General features: G+C 36.7%; 3 protein-coding genes and 2 pseudogenes across 5 annotated transcripts; 1 reads left to right on the forward strand and 4 right to left on the reverse strand.

Moving 5' to 3' along the window:
- Positions 1–733: 733 nt before the first annotated feature.
- On the reverse strand, positions 734–4383 carry LOC143615532 (uncharacterized). 2 transcript variants are annotated; one of them, XM_077088636.1, is made up of 5 exons: positions 4286–4383; positions 2964–3114; positions 1924–2860; positions 1186–1304; positions 734–1094 (listed from the first exon to the last, which is right to left on the reverse strand). In XM_077088636.1, exons 2-5 carry the CDS (start codon positions 3048–3050, stop codon positions 921–923), a joined length of 1317 nt encoding a protein of 438 aa, XP_076944751.1. In that variant the 5' UTR covers positions 3051–3114; positions 4286–4383; the 3' UTR covers positions 734–920. The 2 variants fall into 2 exon arrangements, with proteins under 2 accessions (XP_076944751.1, XP_076944752.1); XM_077088637.1 differs by having other exon boundaries at positions 2964–3042; positions 4286–4382.
- A 2282-nt stretch (positions 4384–6665) lies between these two features.
- Positions 6666–9624, reverse strand: LOC143615537 (protein DJ-1 homolog B-like). The gene is made up of 8 exons (XM_077088640.1): positions 9573–9624; positions 9295–9495; positions 8157–8306; positions 7869–8051; positions 7702–7782; positions 7422–7622; positions 7192–7332; positions 6666–7094 (listed from the first exon to the last, which is right to left on the reverse strand). The coding sequence occupies exons 1-8, from the start codon at positions 9591–9593 to the stop codon at positions 6894–6896; spliced, it is 1179 nt and encodes a 392-aa protein (XP_076944755.1). The 5' UTR covers positions 9594–9624; the 3' UTR covers positions 6666–6893.
- A 1335-nt stretch (positions 9625–10959) lies between these two features.
- LOC143615535 (pentatricopeptide repeat-containing protein At3g49240, mitochondrial pseudogene) lies at positions 10960–13031 on the forward strand (annotated as a pseudogene).
- A 4318-nt stretch (positions 13032–17349) lies between these two features.
- LOC143615538 (transcription factor IIIA-like) lies at positions 17350–19112 on the reverse strand (annotated as a pseudogene). Its single transcript, XR_013150495.1, has 5 exons — positions 18919–19112; positions 18283–18565; positions 17961–18196; positions 17735–17876; positions 17350–17643 (listed from the first exon to the last, which is right to left on the reverse strand). The product of XR_013150495.1 is annotated as a transcription factor IIIA-like (transcript).
- Positions 19113–21002: 1890 nt separating this feature from the next.
- Positions 21003–23930, reverse strand: LOC143615536 (uncharacterized protein At2g24330-like). The gene is made up of 5 exons (XM_077088639.1): positions 23690–23930; positions 22530–22671; positions 22354–22463; positions 21878–22283; positions 21003–21804 (listed from the first exon to the last, which is right to left on the reverse strand). The coding sequence occupies exons 1-5, from the start codon at positions 23921–23923 to the stop codon at positions 21029–21031; spliced, it is 1668 nt and encodes a 555-aa protein (XP_076944754.1). The 5' UTR covers positions 23924–23930; the 3' UTR covers positions 21003–21028.
- Positions 23931–24562: the final 632 nt, after the last annotated feature.

The raw sequence follows: 24562 nt of genomic DNA on the forward strand, positions 1-24562 counted from the left end.
GAATTAATCACATAGATGACATGAAAGAGTTTATTCAAAAAAACTTTTCCCGGTCTTGCCATGATTATTTAGTTAGACCTTTCTTTAACTAGCTATCAACATTATGTCAACACAAGATACACCGATGCATTGAAAGCCTAGAGGTGCCCATGATGACATGCTTGTCAATGGCTCAAACCAACACATCTAAACCCTAAATGACATATTATATGTCTAACTAACCCGCCGAGATATTACAAAAATTAATATTATATATAGTTTAATAAAAATAAAATAACTTTTTCATGTGATAAATTTAAATCATACTAGGTATCGATTATTAGATTGACAGATATTATACTTATTTCTTTTTATTTTAATTATTTGCCTTTTTTATTCAAAAGGTTTTGGTTCTTTTATAAGCCTACCATTAACATTCGGTCGTTTTCTTTTAAACCGTTAAGACTAAACCGTTTTGGCCGATCTAGCTTTTTTTTTAAACCGTTAAAACTAAACCATTTTGGCCGATCTAGCTGACTATAACTGGACAAGATTTTTCAAAATCAGCAGTACCAGTTTCGCCCAGATTTGATATCAAAACCGTGAACGTCCCGAACACTAAGTTGAACTTTCATTAACGTCGATTGCCAACAAAGTTTTATCGGATTTAAATTTTTTTATGGTTTTCGGGAACAGACTAATCTGCACTGCAACTTTTCACAGCAGATGATTATAGGTTTTTACCAACTATAATCTATTATCTACTTCTTACCCATAATCCATATACTAAAATTTATTCTTCAAAATATATCCAAATGAAACCTTCAAAAGAAACAACAGTTATATATTTTTAAACAAAAAAGAAGCATCATAAACACAATTTATCTCATCTTTATCTTCATCAGATCTGTGCATTGATTTGTAGGTAGCAAAATTATTATCTACAGCAGCTCCCATTCAGAGTCAGGTCCATCTTGAAGTTGAACCGGTAGTCTGCTGCTCTGAGACTCTGTTGGTTGGCATAGTTCTTTATCAATATCTCCATACAAAATTGCCAACTGCTTATACTCCTTAGCCAACCTCTTTCTTGACATAAAGGCATCTTGTATCATTTTCTGCCAATACAATTATTATTAATTATTAAAACAAGACCAGTCATAGTTACATGGATTAGATCATGTTTCGTATAAACAGATAATATTTTACCTTATAAGACTTGTTTCTTGATGTTTTGGGAGACGAAGAAAGTTTTCCGCTAATGACACTACTATCAACTGCACCCTTTTTAGCGTCCTCAAAGTCAACTGTGACACCATCTGCTAATCCTGTTGAAAATATTCCCTTGGTTAGAAATTAGACTAAAAGAGGCTTGAATTCATATATTTTTTTGAATGTAACGAACCTAACGTGCAGTGAAACGTTCGATGGGCAGTTCGCTTATTTAACAAACGAACGAAGAACTTTTTTTTGTTCATTTATTTAAATGAATGAGCATGAACATATGCCTCGCACAATCATTTATGTTCATAAATGTTTGCTTACGTTCGTTTATGTTCTTTAAAATATATTGATGATCACGTTTACTTTTAATTGGTGTTTGCTCAATTATAGTTATTCATTTATCTTCAACTATGTTCATTCGTTTAAGTCCGCGAACCATTCGTTTATACTATTAACAAGTGAACATAAACAAACAAAAACACACTATCTTCTTAACGAATGGACATAGACAAGAAAACCTGGTTCGTTTAATTGTTCATGTCTGGTTAAAGTTAAATAGCCTGTTCGGTTTGTTTACAAGCCTATATTCTGGGACTTCAGCAGTTAGGACTTACAACCAAAAAAAGATTTTGTAGAATGATTTTGAAACAGATGAAAAATAGAAAGAAAATCAAGTAAAAATTATGATAAAGTTCTTTTTAATTGTGTAAATCAGAAACATACCAGTTCCAGAGCATGACACATCAGCTTCATTATTGCTATCATACGCAAGAGTTGTAAACGACCCGCAAGATGAGAGAACATCTGATGCTACAGAGAAATCATCCATTGTTTCTGTAGGATTGCAGTCGTTTTTATCCGCTTCTGAAGTGAAGTTTTTTAATGATGAGTAAAAAGAGTTCTGAAAATTTTCGGACGACAACCCGCCAGCAATAATGTGTTCAGTATTCTCTTCTTTATTCTCGTTGTAAGTAACCGAACTTTCCAATTCAGATGATTGATGAGCGATTGAAGTATTTAAATCATATTCAAATTCATTGTTCAGATCCGTTTTCAATGATGAGTTTAACGGCTCGTATAACTTTTCGGATGATAACCCGCCAGCAATAACATGTTCGGTATTCTCTTCTTGATTCTCGTTGCAAGTAACAGAACTTTTCATATCAGATGACTGATGAGTGATTGGAGTATTTAAATCAAATTCATTGTTCAGCTCTGTTTTCTTTTCTTCCAGATTCATCGACGGCTCCCCTTCAATCACATTATTATCAATATTCAAATCCAGATCCAATATATTTTCTATACCCCAATCTGAATACTCAAATCCCGTAGCATCACTATGAAAACTATCATCATAAAATACTCTGTCTTCAAATCTGATAGTGTTAACTTGAGTGCTGTTATCTGAAGTCTTGTTTAAAAGACTGTCCCTTTCGTTAACAACACGTTGACCAATCTCAGAGGTAATTTGACCAAAAGAAGCGTCTTTCAGGTTATTTGTGTTACAAACAACGGTCTTTCTAGAAGTTTCAACCGATTTAACAGATTTTGAAGGATCCGCTTTCTGAGTAAAACCAAACTCGTCCACGAAACCAGAGAAAAAGTTCCTCACGTTCGTGCCAACAGTTTCCATTTGATTCCCCACAAATGAAACCGGCTCCTGAAAGTAAAACATGAAAACTACATGATAATCCTGCAGATTTAACCGAAAAGGAAAGTAATATTATTACAGTAATATCTTGAATAGAACCATGAAACCATACCTTGCTTACAAAATCATCAATATCCGTGCATATATCTTCTAACTTCTGGCGTATGTTCGTAACCCAAGTTCCATTGCGCCTATTCATTGTGAATGTTTACTACTAAAAGAAATTGAAATCAAGAAAGCCTTTACTTCCTAAGATATGTTATCTGCTTCAAAAGAACGAAAACGGGATCCAATTACGCAAATTCGTGGCAACGAAAAATCACACTCTACATTCCATATTACACATATATTTCCTTAAAATTCACAACTTAATATACCAGTATAGTAAAGATTAACACATAAGCACACGCGATTCAATTAGCATATAACATATCAATGGTGATTAAAAGAAAATCAATACAAAAGATATGATCTTCATGAAACATCCAAGCTTTAGAAATAATATTATAACTTTTAATAATATCATCTACAACCTAAATTTGTATTCATCCTTATAGATTACATCGAAAAGTCAGCCATAACATAATTCAGCAGATTCTTATAGATTTAATTCACATAAACATTAAACCCAACCATAGTATTATCACATACTCTTCTAACAAAATCATCACCACTGCCCGCTTTGAGGGTGGGCAGCGACTCGGCGCAGCCTAAAAATCATTATTCCCAGTAGACCCGAATTTTTTTAGAAAAACTTTTTATTTATAATATATCTTTTAGAAATAAAAAAAGAAAAATTTGCACAACCCGAATCATAACCCATAAGCCATATAAAATTTTAACTTTTTAACCCCAATAAAAATAAAAATAAAAACCTTTTTACTAAAAACTAAATATAGATCCTTTTATATATAACACAAACCGAACTACATCTGGATAATGGGTAAGCGAGCAACAAGTTGCGCCGATATCCCCTTTTGAATCGCAAAGCCTATTCTTGGGCTCTGCGAGTCACTGGACCAAGAAGCGAACCGCCTCGGGAGCTAGGGATCCAAAAGTGTCAAAGGCAAATGGAATGAACACGTGCTGATTCTCCAAACACAATGTCTCATGCTTAAATTTTTACTTAAAAGCTTAAATTTTTTTCTCGCCTTTAACGATTCTTGGAGACGGCCCTGATGATCACGATTATAAACAAATTAACTAGGTTTTAGATGATGATCATAATCGCGTGAATTATAAGCGATAACAAGAGCTGAATTCTAACTCTCTAAACTTAACCGATCATTCAATTTCTAGCACAATCAATCCAGAGAACAAGTTGAAAACAGCAACTAGAAAACAGGCGGAAAAACCGGCTAGAAAAAAGTATATGTTTGGGGAAGAAGTAAACAAGTAAGTACGGATGACAAGTTAGCAAGAAAGAAACCCTACCGGAATAATAGACCAACGAACGAAGAAGAAGAAGAAGAAGCTAACGGTGGTGGTGATCGATACTTGTAAGGCGTCTGATGTGTTTAACTTTATTAACAAGACTTTGATAGTATTTATATAGGATGGATGGATGGATGGATGGATGGATGGATTTTATTAAGTAGTTGCACCGTTATTGTGCGTCACATATACATATATTTGGAATATATGGACTTATTTTGGGTTACATATGTTTTTAAAGATATTATATCTTTATATTATCTACGTTTTTAATCCCTAATTTAATTCTCATGTGGTGCACTTTAAATTAGAAACTAATAATACATTTAGTCTTGGTGTTGAGGAATTATAACACGTTTCAGGTATTGGATCTTTACAAATACTATATTTTAGAAAATATTATATGGATAGTCCCATCTTCTGATTACCTTTTATTGGAACATTACATATTTAGTCCTTGTGATGAGGAATAAAAAAACGTGTGAAGTCTTTTACAAATGTTACGTAAGTCTTACGAGAATCCTTTGAAGTTACCTTAGATCTTAAATATTTGTTAAAAGTATGATGAATGAAAGGACGGTTTAAATTTGATTCTCGTGAGCTATTGGAGGTGAGTGTTGTATGAACGCTTTTTCTTCATTTTGATCTTTTAATTTATAATAGTTCCATATATGTTGTATTGGGATTATTTAGTTGTGGCTGAAAAGAGGAATATAATGATATGTTCTTGATTTGATATCATGCAATCAAGATGAAAGAAGAATCAAGCATCGATGTCGCTTGATGTTGTTAGAAAAGGGTTTAGGCGTAAAGAGAGGATGTTGAAAGATGGTGGATGATATATGAGTTTATTCAAGTACCTTTTGAAAGCTTTATGATAAATGAGCATGGAGGTTAAGATGGGTTCTGGAGCCAGCATCAAATAAAGAAGATACATAATCGGACTAGTTGGTGGGGTGGCCAGAAGGTTTTCTTTAGGTTTTCTTCTAGAGGGTCCCATGTTTGATTCTGGGCTCATGTGTGCGTTCTGAAATATACATAACACAACTGTTAGAGGGATTCGAACTCGAGTATTGGGGATGACAAGTGTTATGACCCTTTGAGAGAGACACTGCTATCACTGCGACATGCTTTTTGAAAAAAAAAAGAAATAAAGAAAGAAAGAGGTAAAGCCAACCCTGGTTCCGTATTTGACAAAATATAGCAAGTTACACGAAACTGTTTAAAACTGACAGTGTAACTTATAGATAACGGCCACTCGGCCAGGGACCATCAAATCTTGACATGTGGCAACACCCGAGTCCCCAACACCAAAAGGTAAATCTATGAATAACACGTGGCGATGCACAACACACTACAAACCAATAGAATGATGACACGTGACAACGCAGGAACGAGATGCTAATCCACTCTATCGCCCTCTATAAATAAAATACCTTTGTCACTGATACGTACCCACGTTCCCATGCAATCCAACTATGCATATACATGATAGAAAACGTGGTTTTGGCTCCTCTGCATGTTTTCCTTTAGTTTTTATAACTTTCTTTTTATGCTATTATATTATTGTTCCTAATTACTAGAGTAGTGGGTTGGTTAAGTTATTTGTTTTTAGCCTATAAGTAGTCAAGCTTGTTTAATGTTTTGTTATGAATGAAAATATAGAAAATTGGCAACAATGTCACGTTCTCTCTCGTCTATGTTCTTTGGAGTCTAACCCGCTCAAATGGTTACTATCTTGAAAGATTAGCCATCTCGAATCGACTACCTATCAGTCACCCACTAACAAAGCTAATAGGATTTCCAAAGCAAATCGGCTAGCCAATCACCATTATTATATAAAGACAAAGTGTGACCCGTAAAACATAGATCTTATTCATTGCAACTAGAAGTGCATCAAAAACCTTGTTCTGAAAATTATAAAGCCCGAAGCCAAACATTAGAAAAACCGGTTTTTGAAAACCCGGACTCGACCCTTCCAAAAGAGTATCCATAGGGTATGACTTTCAGTTCTAAACCCATACCTAATCCATACCCGATAACCAATCCATACCCTATCCAAAACCCAGATTTTTTGCATACCCGAAACCATGTTTTTTCAAATACCAGCCCTATACCTAAAAATTATTTGAAAAATACTCAAAAAATACTTCAATAAATACAGCCCCTTAGAAAACTCAATCTATATCTGAAAAATACATTAAAAAATGGAGTTTTTTTATACCTAAAAATAGGATATTGAAATACCCAGTTTCATACCCTATCTATAACCGGTGACACGGTATGGTTTTTCAAACCAATACTTGGACCCGAACCCAACCGATTGTCCAATACCCAACAGATAGACAGAGAGAACTCCACAAACATAGATGGTAATGCATAACCGAAGACGGCAAAAACCAAAAACAAAAATGCATAAGCATTAATTACACAATTTACACTAATTGAACTGCATTGAGAAAACAGATCGGCAGTGGGTATATAACAAAAGACATAGATGATGCCACCTATCCATCCCAAGTGATGAGAACATTTATTACCAAGATTTTTATGTTTATTGTAAACAAAACATGCAACTAGACTATATTTAACAAAACACTCCGCAGATTTAAACAACAAGCATCGCCTTTGCAATTTCTAACGCTTTCTCATGACCCAAAAACTTGTCCACAATAGCCAATGAAAATTCCAAGGAAGTCCCTGGGCCTCTGCTCGTGATAAGTTTACCATCAACCACCACTCTGTTTTCAATTTCACTTTTATCTGACAGTTTTTCACACATTGCTGGGAAAGCCGTCGCCTTCTTCCCCTAATTACATACATAAAAACAAAACAAAGTTATAGCAGTTACAAGTGATATTTTACAGTACACGTATAAAGATTTAGTAATTACGAATATTAATTACCTTGAGTAATCCATGGGGCTCCAACACAAGAGCAGGGGATGCGCATATTGCTCCATAGTATCTGTCAGACTCGATCTGCTTCTTCAGTAAATTAACAACTGTTTCAGAGTTTGCAAATGCTTGAGCCCCACCAAGTCCACCCTAAAAGTATGTTTTGAAGACATTAATCAGACAACAAAGTAGTAAACTAAGCTAACAAATTATAAAAATTAATTAAAAATAGAACTCACAGGCAACACAACTAAGTCGTATGAAAGTTTAGCAGCCTCATCAAGAAGCATGTCTGCGACTAACTTTACTTTACGTGAAGCCAAAATTTCAAGCTTGTCACCAACTGATGCAACCACGACTTCGGCTTTGGCACGACGAAGAACATCAATTATTATAACAGCTTCCATTTCTTCCGATCCATCAGCAATCGGTACTAGAATCTAAAAAACGTGTTGAAGCAAATGTATTAATGATATATTTCATGTAAATTAACCAAATCATTAAAGAAAGAAATCTCACCTTAGGTACAGAGCCACATGTCCATTGCACCTTATTCAGTTCAGTAACAATGAACTGATCGTCATGTTTGGTACGCATCAACTGAACACAATATAACAGTCATTCAAATTTATCTAAAATCAAATGGTTAGTAATAACAGTATTAAGCATGAAACCCGAATACAAACCAGTGGTCCAGCAACTTCATCAGCTTTCTCTTTTCCAAACAACTGCTCCACCAATGCAACAGAGTACTCCATGGTAGTTCCCGGGCCACGGCTAGTGATTGCTCTTCCATCCAGCTGGACTCGTGACTCAACTGTGGTTGCAGAGGAAGATAGTTGCTCCATGAAAGCTGGATAACAAGTTGCCTGAAAAAATTTTTAATATGTAATTGTATTAATATAACATATTGTCAATAACAAGAACAGCTTATGATAAAAGAAATTGTTATAGATATGTAGTATGGTTATTACTTTTAGGCCCTTCAGTAGGCCCCATGATCCAAGTGCAACAGCAGGAGATGCACATACTGCAGCATACAGACGGCCTTCTGATGCTTGCTTTTTCACTATGTTTTGCAGCGTGGTATTGTCTCTAAGGTTAGTTGCACCTGGCATACCTCCCTGTAGATAATTAAAAAGAGGACAAAATAATTGCCATGGGCTTATGATAAACAACTATGATACTGTATTACCGTCCCCCAAACATATTTTTATTGCAAAAGCATGATCAATATAACAAGAAAGAACAAGTTATACAGGCAGTCAATTTTCATCCAATCATATGATTATGACACATTTAGAACATCAATTGACAAAGAAAGCACAAAACAGCAACTTCAGATAAATAGACTATCTCTTACACTGAATAAACTTTAACACTATGTATTGATCAGCAGTGATAGACAAAAAAGTTTACTTGTTATATGTACATCAATATTATTAACGATAGGCAGATAATTTGGCCTTAAACATGGACCTGTGTTATTCAAACCATGGAACCCTAACGTTCAAAGTTTGATGATTATATTTCTGTTCATCAAGTTATTATTAACTTTTGCTTCACTTTTAACCTCTTCAAAACAAATTTGAGTAAGATTTCAAGTCGGTAGTCAAAAGAAGCTATCCTGAATTGAACAAGCAGCACATAGAACTTATCAAGGTACAGCTAACAGGATACCGAATATATAAAGCATCTTAAAATTTAAAAACACATTTTAGTTGCCTCGCATTCTTGTAAGCTAGCAAATACCAATAAACCATACACGCATATAATGCATATGAATCACATCATAGTTCAAAAACATTTCAAAAATCTTGTTGAAAATGAAACAAAATAAGTATCAAGCTGAGAAAAGACAATACGAGATACAGGACATGCCACCGAGGAGTAATTAAACCTTCACTAATCCATTTTTCGCACATAAAAAGCCAGTGAAGTGTCAGCTAGTCGCTTAAATTAATCACTGTTTTGTTGAGAATACCTATTAAACAATTTAATTTAAATAACTAATTGCACATAATAGTTACTCTTATTCTTTTAAAATCAAATTAACAAGCATGTTAAATTTATAACAAGTTCAGCAATCTAATATTCTAATTGGATACATACCGGAAGCGAAACGAGATCGAAAACAGTGTCAACACAGTCATTTATCAAAGCATCAGCAACAATTTTGACACCGTGGCAAGCATCAACCCTAAGGTGTGGTTCAACAGAGGCGACGGTGACGTCAGCGCCAGCTTTACGGAGGACATCGATAGTAATCACAGCTTCCAAGGGCTCCGTTCCGTTGGCAATCGGAACAAGCACCTGCAATTGAATAGAATTAATCCGAATAATAATAAGTTGTAAGCTAATTTGAGATTAATAATATTCGATTGGTTTACCTTTCGTGATGCGGAGGCCATAGTTGTTAGTGAGAATCGGTTGTGACGAGGAGAAGTGAGGTGGCGTAGTGGTAATGCTGTTGCCATTTTTATTTTATTGGATGTCTCTTAGAGTCACTGCCACAGTCCACAGTCGGCTCGGATGTCGGGGTTAGGTTGGGTTGGGTTGGGTTGGTTAAGATGAGTCGACCCGGTCCAGTAACTGGTACCGATTACAAGTTGGATATTATCTGAATCAACCACAACTATCAAATGTGTTAATGAGCTAGTCAGTTCAATTCCGAGCTTAAACATAGGGTTTATTCTGCATGCGTTACGTCTAAGGGTTTCGACTTTAATGATGACGCAATGGAACTAGGGGTTCTGAGAAACTCTCTGGAGGTTTCGAACCGGGGGTCAGCTGCAAGCCGACCTGTGACCACCTAGTCTTACCGTAGACTATCGTCATTCTAAGAAAGTTGGATTAAAGGGTTATGTTGCATTATATCAAGTCTAGTTCAAATGTTAGAAACGCTTAAAACGATAGACATTAAAAAAATCAATAGTACAGTGAGAATATATAAACATGACAAAATGTTGATTCGGGAGAAGAAACAAAAATACAAAACACTAAAGAATGGGTGAAGTTGGCATCCAACTTGGTGGATTTAGCATCTTAGTTCTTGATAATCGACCTTTCTCTTGATCTTGATCAATCTTAACATTGCTCCTAAATTGTATGTACAAAAGAGAGATGGAATGAAAATTTAGGGTTACAAAGGCATAAAAACTTAACGCATTATGCAAGTTTTTTTAAAGTGAAATAATTGGGACACACTCGTAAGTTGTAACCAAGCCGAATTCGATAAACTCAAATCCATGGACCGAGAATCAAACCGTCAATGGAGCACCGGTAGGTGCACGATTTTAGATGGGCCAGGTCTTTAGCTTTCGTATGTTGAAAATGTGAAATGCTAACTCCTATGCAATTGTTATGTTAAGTTTTGTAAAATGTTAAATGTAGGCTTATATTAGAAAAAAAGATATCTAATATTGTTGAACCCACCTATAAATAAAAACAAAATAAAAAGATACCAAACATTAATAGTTTCATACATGTATAGATACAATGTTTCAAATTTCACACTTTAAACATAACATTATACATGAAAATTAATTCAAAACATAAATCCGTTTTTAAAACCCATGTATAGATATCAATTATTAACAAGTACTATTGTAAATGAACCAAACATTCGGTGAAATGCTCATGACTATTCGATGAGAAATTCGTTTATGTTCGTTTGTTAAATAAATAAACGAACATAAACAAATAATTTCATTTGATTAACTAAATAAGAGCTAACTAGACAAACCAACTCCACTTAGGACATGTTCATCTATCCAAAACCCATATTGAGTTCCAAAATCTTCGAATCATTTCATCATCTCTCCCCTTAAACCCTAACTCCCACCTACCTTAATGGCTCTTTCCAAACCCTCATCCTTCCTCACCCACCTCAAACTCCTCCTCAACCACCACCACCCACTCCCACCCACCATCACCATCACCTCCCTCCGCCACCTCTCCTTCGCCACTCCTGAAGACGCCGCCGCCGAACGCCGCCGCCGCAAACGCCGCCTCCGCATCGAACCACCCCTCAACGCCCTCCGTTCCACCACCCAGTCCCAACCACGCCCAAACCCTAACCCTAATTCAAACCCTAACGCCCCCAAAATCCCAGAACACGTGTCCACCCTCACCGGCAACCGCCTCAACCTCCACAACTGCATCCTCAAACTAATCCGAGAAAATGATTTACAAGAAGCCGTTTTGTTAACACGTCACTCCGTTTACTCCAACTGTAAACCCACCATTTTCACATGTAACGCCGTCATGACCGCGTGTCTCCGTCAGTCGAAGTACGCCGAGCTGCTTAACCTCCACCGGTTTATTACCCAGGCCGCAATTGCGCCGAATATTGTCACTTATAATCTTGTTATTAATACGTATATGGATTGTCGGAAAATCGATACCGCTATGGAGCATTATAAGCAGTTGATCGATAGCGCCCCGCTTGATCCCAACACCACGACGTATCGGATTGTAATTAAAGGGCTTGTGGATGATAATAAGCTGGAGAAGGCGTTGGAGATTAAAGATGAGATGCTGGCAAAAGGGGTCGAAGCGGACCCGATTGTTTATAGTTATTTGATGTCCGGGTTTGCGAAGGTTGAAAACCATGATGAGATATTTAATTTGTATGAAGAATTGAAGGATAAATTAGGGGGGTTTGTGCGGGATGGTGTCGTTTATGGCGGTGTAATGAAAGGGTATTTCTTGAAGGGGTTTGAGGATAAAGCGATGGAGTGTTATGAAGAAGTGTTGGGTAAGGATTCGAAGGTTAAGATGAGTGCGATTGCGTATAATTCGATTCTGGACGCGTTGTTTAAAAATGGGAAATTTGAGCGTGCGCTTAAGTTGTTTGATGAAATGCTTGAACTGCATGATCCGCCTAAGCTGCTGACGGTTAATTTGGGAACTTATAATGTGGTGGTGGACGGGTATTGTGCGGAAAACCGGTTTGATGATGCTATTAATGTGTTTAATAGCATGAGCGAGAAACGGTGTCATCCCGACACTCTTTCGTATAATAATCTGATCGAACAGTTGTGTAACAATAATTTGTTGGTTAAAGCAGAAGAACTGTATAACAGTATGAGTGAGAAAGGTGTGAGTCCAGATGAGTACACTTTTGTTGTGTTAATGGATACTTGTTTCAAAGAAAACCGACCCGATGACGCAGCTGCTTATTTCAAGACAATGGTTGAGTCCAAATTGAGGCCGAATTTGGTGGTTTATAACCGGCTGATGGACAATTTGGTGAAAGTTGGGAAGGTGGATGATGCAAAATTGTTTTTTGATATGATGGTGCCGAAGCTGAGGATGGATGATGATAGTTATAAGTTTATAATGAAGGCGTTGTTTGATGTTAATAAACATAACGAGGTTCTTGAAATTATTGGTAAGATGTTGAGGGAGGATCCGTTGGATTTCTCGGATGAGTTGCAGGAGTTTGTGAGGGAGGAGTTGAGGAAGGAAGAGAGAGAGGATGATTTGGTGAATTTGATGGCGGAGATTGAGCGGGAGAAGGCGGAAGCAGCTGCTAAGGAAGCGGAAGAGGCGGAGAGGGCGAAGGCTAGTGCACGAGCTGCGGTTTCTTCGTTGTTACCATCGAAGTTGTTTGCTGATAAGGGTGGTGCGGAGGGTGAGGGTGAGGTTGAGTCGGGTGGCGGTGATGGTGAGGTGAAGGTGGAAGAGAATGGTGGTGAGCAGGTAACTCAATAAACATGGTCATGTTGTTTCTTTATATTTAAGGAAGGAAATGGATTGATGAGTTGTTTTTTTAGTTGAGTATGATGTTATAACATGAAATCATGCATATGATGATTTGTTCATGGAAATTTTATTACTGTTACAGTATTACTGGATTTGCATGCTTGGCTTTTACATATATAGACTTTTTTACCGAGTGTTGTAGCGAGTGTTCAAATAGCTCGTGGCTTGAACTAAACGAAAGTAACAAACCAAACGTAAGGTTTTAAGTAACATTTTTAGCTGTTATTCCAAAAAAGGCTGAAACTTTTAGCTGCAATTGAGGTTTATCTACCGGATACCATATATATAAGCATTTCAAAATTTAAACCTTCATTAGAGCATTCACAATCCTTTTCCACATAAAAAGCCAGTGAAGTGTCAGAACACCCATTAGTCAGAACAGCAATTAACCAGTTTTCTGTTGAGAATACCCAACAAACATTTTAATTTCATATACCACTTCAAAACTTTGCACATAAATTTGACAGCAATGTTAAATTAGTAAAACAAAGAGCATACCGGAAGCGAGACAAGATCAAAAACAGTTTCATACACAGTCGGGGAAACCAAAACTAAAAGCATCAGCAATAATTTTAATACCACGGCAAGCATCGGCATTAAGCTGTTGTGGCGTAGGCACATTTCTATTGGACGCTGGGTGCATCTAGAATCACAGGCATAGTCTACAATTGAAGGTTGGGGTTAAGTTGAGTCGACCCGGCCAAGGTTCAGGTTCAGTAGTGGTGCCCGTTTGAAGTTGGATATATGTAAATGTGAGTAGGGGCGGCGATTGTTGACACGACCAGAACCTGACATGAGAAAAACAGGTTTTAGGTTGAATAATACAACCCATTTAAAACGAGAGGGGGTCGGGTTGACACGTATAAAAACGTGTTGACCCTTCTAAGTATTTGAAAAAAACTTTTATAACTATATTTTTGTTTTTAATCTATCCGTTTTTCATTTTATTTTCGGATACACTTATTTTTAGAACGACGACTTTCTTGTACTTAGGTTACCGCACTCTCCGAATTAGGAGAGTCCTGATACCTCACTCTGGCCAGACTATGTTGTCTTAACCGGGTTCACGCTGACTTCAGAGTTTGGCTTGGGCGTTTCCCCGGGAAACCATACCGTCGACTGTCACTTGACAATCGTTGTGCCACAACAAGCAGAACTCTCTGGCGTAACACCCGGTGAGACGAAAACCCGAGTGGGCCCTGGGTTCAAACTAACAACCATTGCCTAAGGCCTACCAATATCCACAAAAAAGTGACACAAGTGGGATTCAAACTTGGATCTCCATTGAATACCACAAGTGGAGGATCTCTGAGGATATACTTATAAATTACATTTCAATTAAAGATTTTTTTTCTTTTATTTAAAATAAAAATATTTATTTTTTATTACTATTTGCTCTACTGATAATATATATATATTTTGTTTTAGAAAAATATTTTTAATTGTTTGTTATAAATGATTTAAACAGGTTGTTTCGGGTCGACCTGAGTGTGTTTGTGTGTGGGTAAGGGTTAAAATATTTGACACGAATAACAATATGGGTCGGGTTTAGGTTGCACATTTCAACCCGTCAACCGGACACGACTGATACCCCTGATGGGAGATAAGGAAAATTATCGAAATGTAGTTAAATAAAAGAGCAGTGTTCTATTTAGCACATCTCAATTTTCAAATGTTAGAAAAAGTTATGAATTTGAACCGTATAGAAGTTATTTAGATATTCGTTATTTGATTTATCGGTCAAATTCAATATTTTAGATCATAACTTTCATACTCAAATTCATCATTAATTATGCGAGTGGAATAGTTTCGTGCCAAAAAAGGTTGAAATCTTATGGTGGAGAGCGGAAATAGAGAGAATCCCGGTACTAGTGGGGTTGGCTAAAAGGAGTATGTGGTGACTCAGAAGAAACGGCCGAGCACGTTTTGGTGTCATGTTGTTTTGCTCAAGCAGTTTGGAACGGCGTGGCAAGCTGGTGTAGAGTGCCGACTGTTTATGCGTTTTCGACTTGAGATATCTTGGAGCTACACAAGTTTTATCGGATGACCAAACGGAGTGCAAAGGCTTTCCACGCGCTACGACAATGTGCGTATATGAAAAGCTGGGAATGATGAGGTGTTCCAACAAAATCCGGCGAATGTTTGGAACATATTAAGCAAGAAAAAAGCGTTAAGTTATCTATGGGTTCATCATAGATCAAAGTCGTTAATTGTGACTTGGGAGAGGTGGCTAGCATTTAATATAGTTGGGTCTTGTTTATATACCTGGGAGCTAATGGGGGGTTATAATTGTGGCAATGGTGGTATGTATGTTTGTTACAGTGATGTATGCCTAGCACCTTGCTAGGCTGGTTCTTTTTCTGTTGAATAAAGTTTTTGATTGGTCGTTTAAAAAAATGATTTAATTTTAATTAATAAATTTAGGGATATAGGTTTTTAATACTCACAACTTTTGTCCGTTGGTAAATAATACTCTCAACTTTCACTTTGTCCCCCCATCACTCCCAATTTTCACCCTATTTGTTTTTATCACTCTGCGCGTTAACTGAAGGCTAACGCCGTTAGTGGAAACGCTGACGTATTTTTGTTTTTTGTTTTTTTTAGTAAATCATATGAGGTGTCATGCCCACTTGGAAATTAACTTTGTATTAATTTTTTTAATCTTTATAAGCCATCATCTTCTCCACCCTCCAACCTCCCTCCACAACCACCACTTCCAGACATCACCACCACTGCCACCGCTTTTCCGGCCGCAATCCTTATCTATCAGTACCTCCATTTATGCACTCTCCTCTGCTCAAATTGAAGTCCGGTTGCTCTCCTCCATTCAAAGTAAAGAAGATACAAACACAACACTCTCATCAACCATCCAATTAGTTGTCTCCCTGTTGAAACTCGCCAATGAGGCAATGATAAAGTGCAGGTGGTGGCACTCGGTTTTAGCCACCGCACTCGATTTCCCGGCGAGCATTGTGGGTGGCAACCAGACTGTGGTTTTAGTCGGAAAACGGCGTTGACATTCCACGGTCATTACTGTAATTGTCATGACCACTCCAACTCTGAATGTTTTTATACGTATCATTAGCTCAGTGGGTAGAGCGCGCCCCTGATAATTGCGTCGTTGTGCCTGAGTTGTGAGGGCTATCAGCCACATGGATAGTTCAATGTGCTCAGGATTAAATCAATAAATTAGAAATTAGAATGAATTGACTGAGCGAGGGGTCTATATTTTATGATATCTTTAGATCATGATTGTGATTTCTTTCTATCAAAGAATCATACTGATGGTTTATTCGTGCGCGATACACCATGAATCGAAAAAAGAAGAAAAAGAAATAATACCCCGAGCACACACAATGGAACCGTGGACAGTCAAGTTGCTCCCAGTGGACCATTTGTATCTATATGCATCAGGATCCCGATTCACAGTAGCAACCAGCGGTGGGTCTAGATGGATGAACAATTAGGGTTTTGCTACCACACGTTTCTCCGACAATGTAACGACAGCAACGGTGGCGGTTCAAAGTTCATATCTCGTTAGAATGGCAATGGCAGACGGTGGTAAGTGTGGTGGTTAAGGGCGGTCTTTGGTAAACAAGACGACCTGGGTGTTTTTGTTAAATCCGGCGACATGTGAGCTTTTCCGGCCGAATCCAAGTAAGCATGACACCTCATCTGACTTAATTAAAAAAATAATAAAAAAGCCACGTCAGCGTCACTCCACTAACGGTGTTAGCCTTCAGTTAACGAGGGGGTGATACAAACAATTAGTGTGAAAGTTGGGAGTAGTGGGAGACAAAGTGAAAGTTGGGAGTGTTATCTACCAACGGGCGAAAGTGAGGAGTATTAAAAACCAATATCCTATAAATTTAAGGTCCAAACAATTCAAGTCTACATGTAAAACCGAAAATCAATCAATAGCCAAGTCTCGGTTAAACCCAAATTTCCAGTTTTAGTTTGATTTGAAAACAAAACCAACCAATGGTGCACACTCTTTTTAAGTTTCAATATATATACCTTCCTTTTGATACAAATTATCACCACTTTTCATTATTTTAGAAGTTTACTTCGGCTTTCCATTCAGGATTCTTATCATATAAGGTCACCAAATAACCCAACAATGTGCAGGCAGTGTGTCCCTTGAAGAGTTGAAATGTATTGTTTAAATTTTCATTATAATTATTATTGTTTTATTGTATTATCATTAATTTATAATCACGTGTAACACACTTATATTAATAGGGATCTGGGTTTTACTGTGAAATGTGAATGGCAATGGGGTTCAACTGTTGATGCACAAGTACAAATTACACATTTAAAGATTAACAATATAATATGCTAATTAGTAGTATCATACTCTTAAGGACATTTAAACATAGGAACCAGATCCAGATATTAACAAAACTATTATATGCTAATTACTAATATCATACCCAACCACTCGCATTACTACCAACTACCAAGACTCAAGATTATACAACGTGTTAGATAAGCATAAAATATCACCCTCGATCAATCTTCATTCTCATCAGACAGAAGCCAAGAGACGTATTCAGAACCATGAATGTCATCAGATTCACAAGGCGGTTGTACTCTCTTCCTCATAAGTGTTTCGATCATAGCTGGCAACTTCCTTTCCACACCACCCCTTGGCCTTGACTCAAAGTCATCATCCTCTTCAACAAAATCTCCCTAATATAACCAACAGATATCCGTTTAATTTCATATAATATGACTAAACAAAATACAGTTCAATCAACACTTCAACAGCCTAAGTTCTTACCACGGTGTAAACATGTTTCCCAGATTTCTCATGGTTATCTCTAACATGCTTATATGAAAAGCTCATTCCACACCCAGAAATACCGCACACAAACCTTTTCTTGTAAATGGACAACCTTTACATGCTGCTTGAGATTTGAAACCTGTAATTTCATACAAATTTTAAATTATATAAATGTAGAAATTTTTTTTGGGATTATTTACTGTCAAAATAAGATGTTTCTTACCGTTGAGAATGTTAAGTTGCATTCATCAAAGCTGCATTTGACCTTCCCTTTGGAAACATCAGCTTCATGTGTACAAAGGTGGCGTTTTATATTCTTCCTTAGTTGTTTACTCTTACAAATCTTGCAAACTATATATTGATGGCAAGTCTGAATGTGAACCTTTAAACATTGCTCATTGGTAAAATATTTCTTACAGCCAGGTTCCCCACAAAAAGCCTCAATTGTATCCAGTTTAACTGCAATATTCAAAACAAATAGTTATAAACCGTAAATACAAGACAGTATCTTTAAAGTTAAAAAAAACATAAAACCATTAACTCACCATGAGATTCTTCATGAGCTCTTAACTTCGATGGATATTTAAAAACCTTTTCACACCCGGGCTCTGAACAAGCGTGCTGCTTATGCTTGTTTGTACTATCATCCGAGTCATCATGCATTTCTTTCACATGTCTTGTCATGTTGCCTTGAAACGCAAATTTACTTTTGCAGTTCGTTTTAGGACACTCAAAGATTTTACCCTGGTGTTGAATGATGTGGCGATTCAAGTGATCTTTTCTTCGGTAACTTGAGTTGCAGTCTTTAAGTGGACAAGTGAAAGGTCTCTGCAAAAATATAATTAAGTTACTAGTGAGACTTTATTTCTTCTGATGATCAAATGACTCATTGATGCACAGACAAAAGAACGTTTGAACCACATACTTGACCGCGTGATTGAGGATAACTTGATGGAGCTTCTCAGGAGGTCCCCCTGCCTGATACTATTCCAATCAAGGTCTCGCATTTTGGAGTTCTCTGTTGGGATCCAATGCCTCACGCAACATAATCCGTTTGTTTTCACATAATTTCAAAAACCCTAAAATAAGTTTATACCCTGCAGAAGTGTGGAGTCTAAAAATGGTCAATAATCTAAGAATCAGCATCAAACAGAATTATAAAAGTAAAAACTACACCGTACCTGAAGTGAATGGCTTAAAATATGCGCTTCAAATGCGCAGGTTTTTTAAATGAAGCACCACAATCCTCGCAAACATTCATCTTCGTGCCTTTTAGCTCTTCTTCTTCAATTCTTTTCGATTTCATCCTACAAGACAACAAAATCAAGATCAAAATATTGTAAATTCAATAACTACAACAAAACATATACCATAACATACAACTGTATCCATAGCACAGTATCAAATCTTCTACCAGTCACTAACAAACAAAAACCTAAGCACTATCATCAAAATCATCAAAACTGTTTAGCAAAATTGTGCCCAGTGCGGTTTGGGACTGAAACCTAACCAAAAAAAATTTCGGTTTTTTCGATTTGGAATTTTCAAGTTTAGTAAGCTTTTAGACTCGGTTATTTTTTGGTTTAACTCGGGTCCTTCAGCTTAGTTCGAGTTATTAGGTTTTCGACAAAACACAAGACCAAACCAAAACCGATATTTTGGCTTTTACTAAAAAACAAAACCAAATCATCTGTTTCGGTTTGATTTTATTTTATTTTTACAGTGAACACAAACAAAAACACATCAAATTCAGTAACAAATAACATTATTTTATTTTATGTGTATTTCATATTATTAGTCAAATTAAAATTAGAACTCAAATTTTCCTACAGATCTCATCACATCAAAACCTATAGCATCAATATGTACTGTTTCACCTCAACAAACACAATTATGTACTATTTACAATAACCCGCATCAAATTCAACAACAAATTACAATACTTCATCAAAATTACACCTGATGATGAGATTGAATGTGAGCTTGAATAATAGTCTTCTTGGAGCGTACGATTCCACAGTAGGCGCAAGTTATGTCTCTGAAAATTGGTGATTGTGTTCCACTTTCAATGCTTTCTTCACCCATCTTCAGAGCAGCTATGAGAGAGAGTAGGTAGCAAAGCTGCGCAAATGTAAATGTAACTAACGCTAGGGTTTCTTTGTGGTTGTATTTATAGACTTTTAATTGGGTGGGCTGGGTTAGTAATTAGGTTTCGAATTTATTTTGTTAGTTCTCAATAGTAAGTTACATAATATAATGCATTGCTATAATAAATATATTATCTTATGATGTGTTTTTTTTACAAGACAAATAGGTCGAAATATTTGGATATAGATTGGAATAAGTGGAAGTAGCATTGTCTACTATGTTGTTTTTGTTGTATACCGTTGGTCTCTGGCTCGATGACTTTGAGTTTTTATGAAAGTTGTTCAAAAAAATATATTATTTTTTTAATAATCTGAACTTTCGAGCTATTTGTTGATGATATTCGTACTAATAATAGTAACACTTTTCTATTTTCATTTTTATTGACGAAAACAATCATACTAACATAGTCATATTCTTGCACTAATTTTTACTCAATTTTGCTATTAAAGAAAGTATATTTCTCCCGTGTAACCACCATCAATGTGAGCGAAATAGATTAGAATATTAAAATCCAGTTTTTCAAAATATTAAATTACTTTAGACCTAGAATCTAACGTTTAATTGTCTCTTTCACAATCAACTAGTTGCAATTCATTCTATAAATTCCATTTGATACCTATGTTAAATTCACTTTTACTCAGCACTTTTTTGTGGAAATCAAATCATATCTTCCTGTAATGAGGTTCAAACATAATAAATAAAATAGTATTCATTATTCATCTCATGGAAAACAAAATCAGGGCACAATTGATAACAAAACATTGCGAAACCACCCTACACCAAGTGCGAAGCTTCTAAGGAACCCGGTGTCCCCCACCCCTTGCCCGAAACAAAGTCTGTGACTTTCGCACCCCCTCCCCTTTTTTTAATATCCTAAGTCAAACGTCATCTCTGCCATACACCTATGCCGATATATGTGTAGTTTAGTAGTCTATATGCATCATGAAATCTGGGCAACATCGCGCTCAGAAACATAACAAAGTGATAATATCGTGGTATGCGTTTAGTATAAACCCAACAGTTTGACCTGTGTATATTAACAGTACCTCTATTCAATCCTGCCATAAAGATATATCCAAAACTCACAAAACCAAAAAAAACCCCCAAATTACACATTAACAAGTACCCTATTGACTAGAAGCATCATTCCGAAGCTATATTGTCACTCACTTCTGCCTCACCCACGGAGCTACTAGCAGCAGATACTTTCGCACTTGGGTGCACGGTATCTCCAGCAACACTGCTAGCAGCAGATACTTTCTCACTTGGGTGCACGGTATCTCCAACAACACTTCTAGTGCTAGCAGCAGATACTTTCTCACTCGAATGCTCGGTATCTCCAACAGGACTGCTAGCAGCAGATACTTTCTCACCTGGGTGCACGGTATCTCCAACAAGACTACCAGTGCTAGCAGCAGATACTTTCTCACTTGGGTGCACGGTATCTCCAACAACACTTCTAGTGCTAGCAGCAGATACTTTCTCACTCGAATGCTCGGTATCTCCAACAGGACTGCTAGCAGCAGATACTTTCTCACCCGGGTGCACGGTATCTCCAACAAGACTACCAGTGCTAGCAGCAGATACTTTCTCACTCGGGTGCTCAGTATCTCCAACAAGACTGCTAGTGCTAGCAGCAGATACTTTCTCACTCGGGTGCTCGGTATCTCCAACAGGACTGCCAGTAACAGAGACTTTCTCACTCGTGAGCCCAGTATCTCCCACAGGACTACCGAGAGGGGAAACTTTCATGGACGCACAGCATGGTCCAACCGAATCAAGACTTCCAATTGTTGGAGACGTAGCACCAACAGTACTAGTACTTGGAGAACTAGGGTTCGAGTTCCTCGGTCTATTCAAAGCGTGACAGTGTGGACAATAATATGTGATAAACGGGAAATCCTCTTTCCTAACAAGACCTGAAAATGTTCACAAATGATAATTATTTAATTAATTACCAGACGAAAAGTAGTTAGTTAGTTTGTTAGTTACCATTATGCATATGGCAATTGCCACATATAAGTGCATAAGATTGTGACGGGTCCTCTCCTACAAGCAACTGTGCTAGTCGAGCAAACCAACCGCCATCTTGAGCCTCTGCAGGTTTATGGTGCTCAACAAACACCTGACTATGTGGATAAACCTCTGACACGTCATTCTCCACATGCTGACTCGTCATGTCCATGTCATTGCCTCCGTTAGATGTAGTTTCTGAGTTAACTCGTTTCCTTAAACCACTAGATTTGACCGGCTCAGCATCATGGCTCTTGCCTGTAGCTTCAGAATAATGTTGCTGTAACTCATTTCCTAGCATCAGTTTCAGGCCCGAGTCTGCACCCAGTTTTGATGCGAGTACAGATGCAGCTGCTGCTTTGGCTGCTGGGTCCGGGTCATATTTCTGCAACCATGTAAAAGCTGTGTTCACCGTTTGACCATTTCGCGTGATAATAAGCAGCTTTAATCTATACCTGAATGAGTTGTTGGGTTATGTAATAATTGGTGCGTTCTTTAAGTTCGTCAATTTTTTCTTGTCGTTCATCCCGAAGTTGTTCTAAGGTTTTCTGATCCCTGCTATCACCTATAAGAGAAAGTTAAGGACGTTTTAACGAATAAACATAACATTTGTGTTAGGTTGACAACGTACACATTCTTATGAAGGTAAAAAGCGCCCAGTACAAAAAGATGGAAAAAGCAGGCAGAAGAAATATTGGTAAAACTCGAAACGCCCTCATTTGCCAGTCTAAGCTGGTTCTTGTTGTAAGTATAGCATAAGCCAATGCCATGACCTGTAACCACAAAAAAAGGATTTTTTTTATATTATAATATATATTTGTTACTATCGTAATATTATATGAATTAAGCATTAACATAAAAAATGCAAATAATGTACATCAAGATGCTTGTAACATCCAATCCCTCATACCGACCACTACCATACAGCTTTGTTTTTTGCTAAACAAATTACTTCATTATGTGCACAAAGAACACGTCGACTTGAGGGAAAATGCTAAGAGAACTACAATCATGGCTTAGATGCTAATTGCTAAACACAAAAAACACAATTTGAACATGTAGCTTATCACTATTGGATACCAAACACAAGATTCACACAATTGAATATGAACAAAAGAAAGATAACACTCGCAAGTTCGGTTAAAAAATATATACCAATTAACCTGGTGACATATTCCAGCCACCGTTGCTTAGTATACATACATGCATGTTTAAGCGTAAACTGATAGCTGTCAATAGCGACAACCTACCTATACACTACGTAGCGATAGCGATGGAATAGCGGGCACTATTTTATGTTTAGCGATAAGGCATTAGAAATTTTTGATTTTTCAAATAGGGGTTTCATTCAAAATTGAGTTTTTACGGTGGAACTGGTTCAGATTGGTGCTGTTTAATCTATTGTTGATATTTAAAAAATTCGGCTATTGATATTTAAATAAAAGAAAGAGAAACAACCCTAGTTACCGCTATATCACCCTATTAAGTGGCTTTACATCAGATAGCTTGGAAATGTACCGCTTTGCTACGACGTGCGCTATTCTCGCTGTTAACAACTATGCGTAAACGGCTGTGATAAACCGCCAAACGTTAACAGTAACTATCCATAAAGGTCATATCCTACTGACCTAAGTTAATTACATAAGCATAGCAATAAAACTAAAATTAAGTTAATAAACATGTCTAATAATCAATGTATATGCATTAGTATGATCAGACTCCAAACAAATAGTAGCATTAGGTTATGAATATGCAAATAACAATTAAGTCTATTCAATCATTGAAAATTACCTCGAGAAAGACCGAAACAACGATCAAATTGAGGGCAGTTGCCCGCCAACTGAAGGATCTCCTCTTCATTCTATCAAGAAGAGTGGCCTCTTTTTTAGAAATGTACTGCAACCTCTTCTCTAAATCATCACCATGTGAGCGAAACAACGCATTCCAGACTCGAGACCAAAAACCCCTCTTTGTAATTGTCTTCTTATTCTTATTCTCTCCGTCTATGGCTTTCTCTTCAGCCATAATAATGTATCCTGCTCAATTAATTAAACCCATAAAGACGAACCCGGATCACGTTATTAATATTATTATTAAAACCCTAATAATTTTGAAATACGTTACGTTACCTGAGATTCAATAACACGATGTGCAGATAAATGTGTGGATTAATTAAAGAGGGAAATGGAAGTTGGTGGTCGGAAAGAAAGGCATGTACGTTGGGGGAAGGAAACGCGTATCTCCGTCTCTTCGTTTGCAAGTCTTTCTTTCTTTCGAAATGATATTCAATTCAATTCAATTTGCAAAAACTACTTTATTATTTTATAAAACAAATAGTATTTTTTTTATTTATAAAACTAGTTTGAGGCTCGTGTATTACACGGGTAATTGATGAAAATTTTAAATTTCAATCATTAAGGGAAATACAGTCAACAAATTGATCATAAATTGTTAATACAATTACAATTTACATTAAAATTACATAAATTACATAAATATGTTACAAATAAGTAAAAACCTCATTTTACACTACATTTGTGATTGTATTAGTAGATATACATTGTTTATTAAAAAAATCAAAATCTTTAGTCCATGTCTGCTTGTACTCTTAATAAGGTAACATATAGATATGTTTATAACTCTTTATATAGTCACGCATAGTTG

This window comes from Bidens hawaiensis, unplaced genomic scaffold (assembly GCF_021521415.1).
Source record: "Bidens hawaiensis isolate Kalapana, Puna unplaced genomic scaffold, B.hawaiensis_p1.1 tig00043490_1, whole genome shotgun sequence".
In the NCBI taxonomy this organism is placed as follows: Eukaryota; Viridiplantae; Streptophyta; class Magnoliopsida; order Asterales; family Asteraceae; genus Bidens; species Bidens hawaiensis.